Here is a 10,876-nt window from a genome sequence, read left to right on the forward strand (position 1 = left end):
CGAAGAAACGCAAGGTGGCAGGACGAGACCAGGTGGGGAGTGGCGACGCGGTCAATCGAGTTCGTGTTGAAAGCGGGGCGCGGGGACGCAAATTGGCAGTAGACCGTAACGTCTTGGGGGAGCTGATAGTGAATCAGCCCTTTTGTTGTCTCTCGGCAGCCAGAGTAGCTTTCAGACCACGTCCACCCCGCGTTCGACTCAAAGTATGAGTCAGACGGAAGCGTTTGGAAAAGGAGGCCTGGAGCGCTTCCGTAGAAATGAAGTGTCTTGTTTTATTTTTGAGCATCGGAAAATTTCGCGATTTGAGACTAGGTTTTCTTTCAATATGTAAAGGTATGAGCTTTGTTTGTGTTTTCGTTTGAGAAGCTCGAGATTTGAAAGATGCGTTTTAAGTAAACATGTAGTCTCGCGAGATGCTCATTAATAAGTAGATAGGCCTTTTTTTTGTGTGTGTGAGTAACCTGAGGGTCAAGGTTATTGTTGAGAGGCCTATCGTAACGCGCGTGTGGTTTATTTAACCTTCTTTCTTTTTAAGCGTTTTTGAATTTTGTAAGGTTAAGCGCGTAGATTTGAGTGAGTGCATGATTTGCACTGAGAAGCGTTCTTAGTTCCGTTAGCGCGTGTCCTGTGTGGACGGAAGGAAGCAGATTTATGACTGGGTTGCTAGTGTGTGTTGAGGGCAGCCGTATTCTGACTTCTTTAGTGAACGTGCGTGGAAAGAGTTAGTAGAAGACGCATCATTTTAAGAGTTCTGCGGAGTGTGTAAGTCCCGCAAGTTTAATTGTTCGTTTACGTCACGTGTCCTGTAGGACCTTCAGGGAAAAAACGTGAGTAAGCGTAAGTGAAAAGTTTGCCTACAATGCAAGTACGCGTTTTGTTTAGTGACCACAAGGCTAGTGCGCTTGTGATTACGTACTTGTGAGGTTGACCAGATTGTTCAGTGGCACCAATACGTGTGATAAGTACGCCACTGCGATAGATTGGAATCATGCTGTTCGTGTAGTTAGGCCACTTAAGTTATGTTCGGCTGTTTTCATTTGTTGTTTGCATCGTCAACGACCCTTTTGTTTTGCAACAACAATAGTACTCTGGTCTTGTCGGCATTCGGGGAGAAATGGATAGCGGTTTGGAAGGGTGGTTGGAACTGTTTTGTCGAAATTGGGGAAATAAAAGATCAGGGTTGATTTTGACTCAGTAATAGTCTGGCGAGTCAGGGGTGAAGAGCCTGCGCTTACGCGTGGTGCAGCGCTGTGCTGTTTTGTTTGTTTGACGTCTGTTCTCCAGGGCCAAGGATCCCGAAGTTCGTCAAACGAGGCTCGACCCCAGTACCCTGCAGCTTCTTTCAGCGTTCCTCATGGCCAGCGAATTGATTTCACCGGCCATTCAGAACAACCGGGGCGAGGACGAGCTGTTAGATATGGAGCTGGTTCCTGCGATTACTTCGAGTTCCCCAGACCACATCGGATTGCAGCACAGCTAATTGAGGAATGCAGAAGCAGGAAAGCGCATTCCAGAGAAGCGGCCGAGCAGACAAGTTTAAGGCAACGAGTTTACATGCCAACAAGTTCGTGCGCCGCCGGGATTAGCAGGTGGGCATCCGACAATGAAGCAGGTGCAGCCCTCCCCTTCTCTTTGTTCGAAGTGCATTGCCAGTCTGCGATGCAAGACCGCAGCAAGCCGCCAGGTGTGACACCACGACACGGGCGCCTACCATTGGCTGAAAGTGGCGTCATCGGAGCGGACTCTCCCATTGGTCAAACATGACGTGACTTGCAGTGCTCGGAGGGTTTATAAGAAGCCTTCCAGAGAGACCTGAGCATTCTGGGACATGCCCTGATTCCCTGATTCACCTCTCTCGAACTTCTTGCCGCGGGCCGCAGCGTCCGAGTTGCTGCCGGCCCGTAATGACAGTACGAATGTTAATTGACGCTCACCTCCCTGTACATAATGTAGAATAAATCCCTCCCAAGTTTGGGTTTTCATCCCGAAGTCCCGTCCTCCAACCCCTACAGTACGTATACATACATACATACATACATACATACATACATACATACATACATACATACATACATACATACATACATACATACATACATGCATACATGCATACATACATACATACATAAATACATACATACATACATACATACATACATACATACATACATACATACATACATACATACATACATACATACATACATACCCGCTCGTCCCACTCAGGGCCTGCTCGAGGGCTACGCCTGCCTCTGCCTGGGCCTTCTCGCCACCCTGGTGATGCAGAGCAGCACGGCGCTCAGCTCGACCCTGGCGCTGCTGGCCGCGTCGGCGGGCGACCGCGTGGCCAGCCTGCAGCGCGCCTACCCGGTGCTGGTGGGCGCCAACATCGGCACCACCAGCACGGGCCTGCTGGCCGCGCTCGCGGGCGACCCGACGCCCGAGACGCTCCAGCTGGCGCTGTGCCACGGCTTCTTCAACGTGTACGGCGCCCTGCTCTTCTACCCGGTGCCCTTCATGCGGTTCCCGCTGCCGCTGGCGCAGCTGCTGGCAGCCACGGCCGCCCAGTACCGGTGGTTCGCCGTCGCCTACCTGCTGCTCGTGTTCCTCACGCTGCCGCTGCTCGCGCTCGTCCTGTCGTTCGCCGGTGAGTTAGATCCGTTGCGGCGGTGGACAAGTAGCCTCGCGTGGGCAGTAACGCTTGCTGAAGATTTGCACATACGTGATCGTGATGGTTCTGCGCACTTATGCAACATTGTAAAGTTCTAGCTGGTCTTGGAATGTAATAATCGCTATTTGCAGATACAAATGCTTTTCAAGTAGTTTTTTTAATATTTTCGAAGCTTTTCAATTGACAGCTGTAGACGATATAACGTGAAATTGGACCAAATGGACGAATAATTTAATTCCGTTTGTCATACTATAGCAGACATAAAGTACAAGCTACGTGATAGAGCTAGCTAAACGTCACTGAGAGACGTAAACTTTCAGGTTAAACCGATATCATTCGCACTCATTGAAGGTTCTCGAGCATGCGAAAATAACGCAGAAATATAGCATAAATTCCCTATTTGTGCTTTAAGAGATCAAAGCTAGATGATGTGCATTGTAATGAAAGAAGTTTGCGAACGTTGTGAGTTAGGATGTGAACATCTTTTCGACATTAATGGTCAAAACGGCTATTCATTATTCGCACATTATTCGAAAAAGTATTCGCTATAGAATTATATTCGCTTCTGGTTGTAATAGATCCACTTTCTGTTCGATCTTGAGTATAAGTGTTCTCACACCCGTAGACAACAGAGAAGAACACACAGATGGCACTGACTCGTAAATGAATTTTTATTGCACAAAGTGCGAACAATCGAAGGAAACACTAGGGGAGTTTTATCTCGGCGTAAAAATGCACTAGTGTTGCCATATTGATGTGGTATGGGGTGCACAGTATCGCTAGGTGACGCGTATTTAGGCGTCTACGACACGTGTGTTTAGCAACGTTGCTCTTCCTAGTAGAAAACAACCAACCAAGGAACAAACCTGAGTAGAAGCTTATAAATGCATCCTAAATGCAGGAAAGCAGCTAGTCTCGGGTCGCACAAAACTAAAACCCACAATGACTGAACACAGTCTCAAATATTTTGACACTGCATGGCAACTTCGCCGGTCTACGACTTTGTGTAGCACCAGCTCGTAATGGTATGCGTAAACGCCAGGTTGGATGGTCTCCGTTATCTTTAGGCTAAGGAGTACGTGCCCAATTCCCACATTGCGGAATGGCCCGCTATCGGAATACTGTTGTCTAACAATCGCGCAATGCTGTAGAAGGTATGGAATATGAATAGCATAAAATAAAGGGCGACAACGCTGCAAAATGTAAAAGCGGATTGCTGAAATTCCTATTGCGCTTATGACCTTCGGCGGTTACTCCTTTGTAAATGTCTGTCACCACTTTCACAATCGAATAAATGGCAAATAATGCAAATACATACTAGTTTGTGCATAAAACACACTCTCGGCAGTTATTCTTTTCGTGCTTACCGATATACGAGGGAGCGACGACGCTCTGCTAACTCTAAGCTGTTCACGGTAACAAACCTTGTGCCGTTAATTTCTTTGAATTATGACCCACAAACTACCTCAAACCAAGATATTATGCAGACACAAGTCGCATTCCGCAGCTCACGCATGGGCGCTTATTAGGATGTCAAGTTAGACTAGTCGGAAACAATGCATCGCCAGCGGAATGGCTTACATACGGTCACAGAAGGACGTACCATCGGACATTTGCTCCGGCTGTGCTAAGGATGTGTCCTGTGGCTTCTTTTCCCTCTTTGTCTTGTCTTCAGTGGCGTTGCTCGCAATGCTCCTTAGTCAGAGGAAGAACGACTTTCACCGAGTTTCACGTCTACTGTACCAAAATATTCTGCTCTCTCAGGCGAGTCCCACACCCCTGAAGACGACTATATTATAGCTGTCGCGTTGAAGTCGTTCTTTCAAATATCCAGTTGGGCAGGGCACCGATCGGCACCCTGTGAGCGTAGTTCATACTGGTTAGAGTATGTACTTCTTTGTATGCTGCCATGGCGAGATGGGGCCACCGTTACGAAACCTACGCATTTACAGCGACCGACCATGCGGCGCCAGCACTACGTGCATTCTGAGGTTCTCCGCCGCAGTCGCCTACACGTATTCCTACGTCCAGCTTGTAATCAGTGTAAAAGTGTATGGCGCTTCCGAAGAGGGTTCTAAGGCTTTCGTCACCTAATGCCCTCTTGAATGCTGAGCCCAGGTGAGGCCGGACCTGCTCAAAAGCGTTAACGACAGTGGCTGCACGCGCACTTTATACCCATGCGTATACACTCCTGAGATGAGTAGGTCTCGCACCTGGATGGACATTTCTTACAGCCTACAATCGTCCCTTGATGCACTACAGGCAGCACGCTGTTCAGCACCGTGGGCGTGCCGCTACTGCTGGTCGCACTGTTCCTGGTAGCGCTGAACACGGCCCAGCGAAACCGGCCGCACTGGCTGCCACCTTTCCTGCGCTCCTGGGCCTGGCTGCCCTTGTGGATGCACTCGCTGGCGCCGCTCGACGCGCTGCTCGAGGAGTACGTGCTCAGGCGATGGCGTATACTCGACGCCTTCCTCGGACCCCCGCCGCCGCCCGCTGCCCCCAAGGCCTCCTAGCGAAATAGACCCTGCGCAGAGGCAGCGACGAGGCAGCTGGAGGTCCCACACGGGACCACCCTCTGCGTGGTTCAACAGCTGCGACTGACTGCGCTCCGCATGCTGTTTTTGTTTCTTCGTTTTTTTTTACGTATTCGGAACTTTAACGTGGGACAGATGCACGATTTAGACTGACCTGTTTTGCAGAAGCGTAGCGCGTATACGAAGCGATTTATTTTATGTGTGAAAAAATGTACATTTGATGCTATCCCTTTAGTCCAGTTCCGTACTCTTCTCAGGCGCTCGGTACTGCTGGACAGTGCCGCGATCCTGGCGTATATTACAGCGTATTATTAGTCGATTCGTCGTCATGCCACTGCCGCGTCACCCGCTCCTCCTAAAACGGGTAGTTTCACGTGTAGAAGATTTGAGCCGACAGGGTAACAGGGGAATAAAAGAACTTTTATCGTCACCTTGTGTTTTTGTGCCTAAAACACCGGCAATCACACGTGTCAGCCGCTTCGGACGAGTATTACCTGATGCTATTCTGGGCGTTCTAATTTTTGACGGTGCGTTTTGACTGCCACGAAATTGTGCACCACGAAATGTGTGTCGGAAGGTCAAACTGTCAAGACGGCGTTCTACGTGAAAGTCCTGAAGTACCTGAGGGATGGTGTGCGCCGCGCGCGACCAAGCTTGTCGAAGATTCTCCACCACGAACAATTAGGGCAGAACCCATCTCACGATTATTGTGGATTGTAATATGATTAGCATTCGAGCAATGTTACCAAACAGCATATTTCGCAGGTCAAGTTTATTAATGTCCCATTGAGCGAAAATCCGTCGTAGTCATCGTGACCGAAGCATGGAACAAAAAATGGACGACGCCGCAAAGAGTAAAAACACGTTAAATAATGCTCGATTTGGCGTCAAGTTTCTCTGGGAAGTTCCCGTAAACGAAGTAAATGGCCTTGAAAAAAAATTTCGTACATTTCGGTCTGGGTGCGAGACGAGCACGCCTGTCCGACGTCACTGGGGGTTCTGCGGTTCTGGGTGACTGTAGGTGTGCCTAGCCCATACGTCACTGGGCACGTGACGGCGCAGCCAATGGGGAGGAGGTGGCGCCACGTCATGAGTGTGCGCGTTCATGACGTTCTGAGGTCTGCAAACGGCATAATGCTTTCGCATTCTTACGCGTAAGCAGTCTTTTAATAATCAGTAGTGCTTCAACTGACACTTCCGTAGATTTGGCTACATGCGACGTACACCGTCTCCGTTATCAGCCCACTCTGCTATGGCACACCCTCGTCAAGGTTGCCATGAGCATGACGGCGAGGCGATGACTGATGACGACGCAGTGACGACAATGCATTGACGGAAGGAGGAATTCAACAGCGCATGTGTCGCTGAATGCGTGAGTGCTCAAATGATCAAAGCTTGGCCAACAGTCTCCTCGCACCGGACACATCGGTTCACTCGCTGACTTCTTAGCTATGTCCGGCCTCACGGCCGTCGTGACGGACAGAGGGGGGTTTTTCGTCGTCGTCATGAAGGAAGAAACCTTTTCCAAGAAAGGTGTGGCACTCTCTCACACTCTGCATGAAGGAGTGATGCGGCATAGAATAATATCGTTCTTCAACGTCAATGCTAAAGGCTCTGTAACCTATGGTGTTTTTCCGACAAAGAATCTACAACAAAATTAGAGCAAGGAACAGAGAAAATACCCTAACATGCAAGTATTGTAAATGTTTCTGAAGGGAACCCTGACACCGAGAACAGTCAAGTGTTCCTCTGCGGTACTGTTGCTCTAAACGTAACGTTAGGTCTATGGGTCTTTGTGGAGAAGAAAACGTCCATCAACAGTCCCTTGCTTGGCTTGACTTCACTCACCAATTTCTGTAGCGAGAGATTCTTGAGCAGTTTACAGCACGGGATCTCACGTTCGTTGCCTTTTCACACACCTTTCAGAAGTTCTTGTTCACTGCTGCAGCACTGAGCAAGAACTTCCGAAAGGTATTCTTGTTCTTTCTCACTGCTGCAGCAATGAACAAGAACAAGAATTTTCTAATAAAATTGGCACCCTCCATTAAGCAATTAAAAACGCGTCAGTTAATTTAATTATTGATAGTTCGATTATGAAAAAAATTTGATGGTCGCAGAGAGGCAATATTTAGCGATTCTAAGGCGACCATTAAGGCCTACCAAACCAGGACGGTCGCCCCTTAGGCCCTCTGCATTCTCCAAAGCGCCAAAAGTATCTCTCCGCATTCTATCACATGGTTTCACGCTCACTTGGGGTCGACTGAGGGCTCGCCTAACCCTAACGTGGGTGCGCACGAGGCCGTGCGAGGACTCGCTGATCGCGCCGCCTTCGCAGTCCCCCTGCCCCGTGAGGAACCCTTGCTCCCGTTTTATGAGGTTACCTAACACTACTATCTGTCAAGAAGGGAATTCCCCCACCCGCACACCGCCTTATGCAGGGCGCTGGCTGTGACCCATCGACTTTTACAAGCCCGTGCGTATCCTAACTTTGCGGAAAGTAAAGGGTCTAGCTGACCAGAAGTCACCGACATCAGAGCGAAGAAAGCAACTAGAAGTTATAGCATACATTCATAAAATTTCCCACAGCATTAAGAAGGTGGCGGGAAGGCAAGGTGTAAGCGTTGTGTTCTCTGCGCCTTGCAAGTTGGGTAGCTTGTTCGGGAGGATTGGAAACGTGGGTACGAAGAGAGGGGCCTGTGAAGTTAACGACGTGACACCCTTCGTCAAGTGCAACACTGGTGTTGTTTACCGCATTCCTTTGGATTGTGGTAAAGTCTATATAGGCCAGACAGGTAGAGGTGTTAATAGGCGCATGCAAGAACACAATGTATCCTTAAGCGGGACCGGGAAAGCAACTTGGCGGTTCATAACAGCGGCTGCAATAATGCAAAAAAGTGCGCCATTGTTCGGTCATGTGACCATTTTAGGGAAGAGCAAGACCAGATACGAACGCGAAATCTTAGAAGCTCTTCCCATTGGAAATGAGAAAGAAATTTGTGTCAGCGATACATCTTTGTGTTCAACAAACAAGGAACGTGCTTACCTATAGAGTAGGTAAAGTATGATTAATAAAAAATTGGCATTCATGCACAGGTCTTGGGAGGAGTAGAAGTTGCGCATGCGTCGGCTGTTTCACTCGGTAATGTATCTTCGAGGTGTTATCTATGCACTTGTGTTGGGAGGACTTGGAGATGCGCATGCGTCGGAAGTTATGTAAATTTCAATAAAGTGAGTTGAAAGTCCAGCGTCCGTCCGTGTCTAACGTCTTTTCCTTGCGTGCGCGTCCTTTGTGTTTCGGTGGTACCCACTTTTATCAAGTTCATCATGCACCAACCGGCCCAAGAGCTTGCGCTAATGCACCTCATTTATTTCGAGGAACCCGTATGGGTTTCCTTTGTAGCAATTGCTGCGATTGGATGTGCTATATTTGTACGACGCCACGCCAGCATACGGTAGAGATTATCACCGCTGCTCCTCTTCCCCACCTTTCCCTCTTTAACCGTCTCGCACAACGCCTATATTAACACACATCAGAGCAATAAACGTTTTCTTGGCCTTGTCACCGCCGTGTATCATGCATGTTTGTCAGTGGCGACGAGGGTCGAATGACAACGGGCCGCCCTCTTAGCACGCTACTGCATTCGCCATCATGAGAGGTTATGCCAGCCCACCGCAGTTTGACGAGACGAGCGACAAGTAGCCAGCTTACCAAGTTCGACTGCAGGCCTACCTTGAAGGCAATGGCGTTACAGACAAGAAGCGGGCCCAGTTTGTCGCAGCGCTAACGACCCACACCGCGAACCTACTTAGTGGTCGATACATGCCATACAAGGTAAACGAACTTCCGTACGGCCAAATGGTATCTTTCTTGCAGCAGCCCTTCTGCCCGCAACTAAGCAAGCTAGCATAGTCTTACAAGTTTTTTACCCGCGACCAGCTGCCAGGCTGAACCTGTCAAACATTCCATAGTTGCCATTCGTCAGATAGCGGACACGTGCAATTTTGGCGCAACGTTCGATAAATGCTACGAGATCGCATTGTTTGTGGCCTGCAGAGCGTAGGAGTGCGTCGGCAGCTGCTTGCGAAGCCGCAGCTGATGAGGAGTGAAGCAGAAGAAATCGTCTGTCAGCCGAAATGGCAAAAGTGGGCGCGCAAAAGACAATGAGCCACGTCGCTGGGAGGCCAGATGTGAGGCCAGTCTTATCGCCCAAGAAATCGAGCCACGGATTATTTCATGCACCCGCTGCGGAGGAGTGCTGGTTCTGTTCGGCAACATGCTTCAAGTGCCAACGGTGAGGTCATATCGCCCGAGCCTGCTTGCGTTGGAAGAGCGAGGTCGTTGAGGAGCTACCAAAGCTGTCGCGTTAAGTACATGCCCTATCGTCTCCAGAGGAGGGCACCGGTGTAGACAAGAACGTATATTCGCGCTGGAGGCAGCGGATAGTCACGTCGGCCACTTCGGCGTCACGCAACCCATTGTGCGCACATTAAATTGTGCGGGCGTTCCAAGCGACATGCAGGTTCATACAGGGCCACCAGTGTCGGTCATCACGTGGCCTACCTATGAGCATAACAGTGTGGCCCAAGCTGCGTGGTTTGCCATTGAAACCGACTTGCTTCCTGGGAAGGCTTCCTGTGCGTAGACAACTCAAGCTCAAGGTTTCGCGCGGAAACCGGTTGACGGACGGATCCCTGACTGTCCTCGGTCGCTCTGGCACCAACCTGTGCGGACGCGACCTGATCCAGGCGTTCAACATGGTAGAGGCGCCGGTCATGAACGTGAGCACGAAAGGTGAGCGGATGCTTTTCCTCGGGCTGACGATGTTAACATGCACCGTTTGGTAACAGATTTCGAAGACGTGCTCACTTTAGGTCTAGGTCTCATTGGGCCCGCCGGTACATATTGAGATGCAGGACAACGTGGTACCAAAATTTTGGAAAGCACGCAAAGTTCCGTACGCTTTTCGTCCAAGGGTAGACGCTGAACTTGAACGCCTTTTGGCTGACGGCGTTATTGTTCCTGCGCCTCATTCTAAGTGGGCTGAACCAGTAGTTCCCGTAGTGAAGCGTAACGGCCGCATTCGCCTCCGTGGTGATTTGAAATTCGCGTTAAACAAAGCATGTCACTGAGTAATATCCGTTGCCAAGCTTGGAATATATCGTGATAACGTTCAGCGGTGGTCAGGCTTTCATCGCGATATACTTGCACGAGGTCTACAATCAACTACCATTGGACGAGGAAACCATGCTACTTGCGGCCATAAACACCCATAAGGGACTGTTCAGCTTCACTTGCGTGCCACTTGGAGTGGCTTCCGCGCCGGCAGCGCTCCAACCACGCATGGAGATCATAGTGGAAAGACTCCCTGGGGTTCAGGTTGTTGGAACCTCAGTGCTGACACCCATTATTGCAGTCGCACCGCTGGCACGAGTTGTTGCAAATGGGTCGCAGGCCCCAAGGGTAGCGTTGGCCTGGCGGCCTGGGGCACAACTGGAAGCATCCGAAGGTCCCGGCAAAGCATGAGTCGACTGCTAACAGAACAACTTGTTTATTCTAGCATCGCAAAGAGCGGGCGGTCAGGTCGACCGAAGTGGAGAGACGGGAGAGCGCACTTCTCGACGGAAGAATTCGGAGCCTCTCTCCTGGCGTCCGGGGGCAGCTGCTCTT

General features: G+C 49.9%; 1 protein-coding gene across 2 annotated transcripts in view; it reads left to right on the forward strand.

Annotated features, from left to right (window-relative positions):
• The window catches only part of LOC135911432 (sodium-dependent phosphate transport protein 2C-like), a 57,540-nt gene extending 51,888 nt beyond the window's left edge, over positions 1-5,652 (forward strand). For both annotated transcript variants that reach the window (XM_065443719.2, XM_070538050.1), the window contains 2 exons: positions 2,227-2,647; positions 4,934-5,652. In XM_065443719.2, the coding sequence (XP_065299791.1) occupies positions 2,227-2,647; positions 4,934-5,187 (675 nt within the window). In that variant the 3' untranslated portion in view covers positions 5,188-5,652. The remainder of the gene's footprint in view (positions 1-2,226; positions 2,648-4,933) is intronic.
• Positions 5,653-10,876: the final 5,224 nt, after the last annotated feature.

Source organism: Dermacentor albipictus, chromosome 4 (genome assembly GCF_038994185.2).
Source record: "Dermacentor albipictus isolate Rhodes 1998 colony chromosome 4, USDA_Dalb.pri_finalv2, whole genome shotgun sequence".
Lineage (NCBI taxonomy): Eukaryota > Metazoa > Arthropoda > Arachnida > Ixodida > Ixodidae > Dermacentor > Dermacentor albipictus.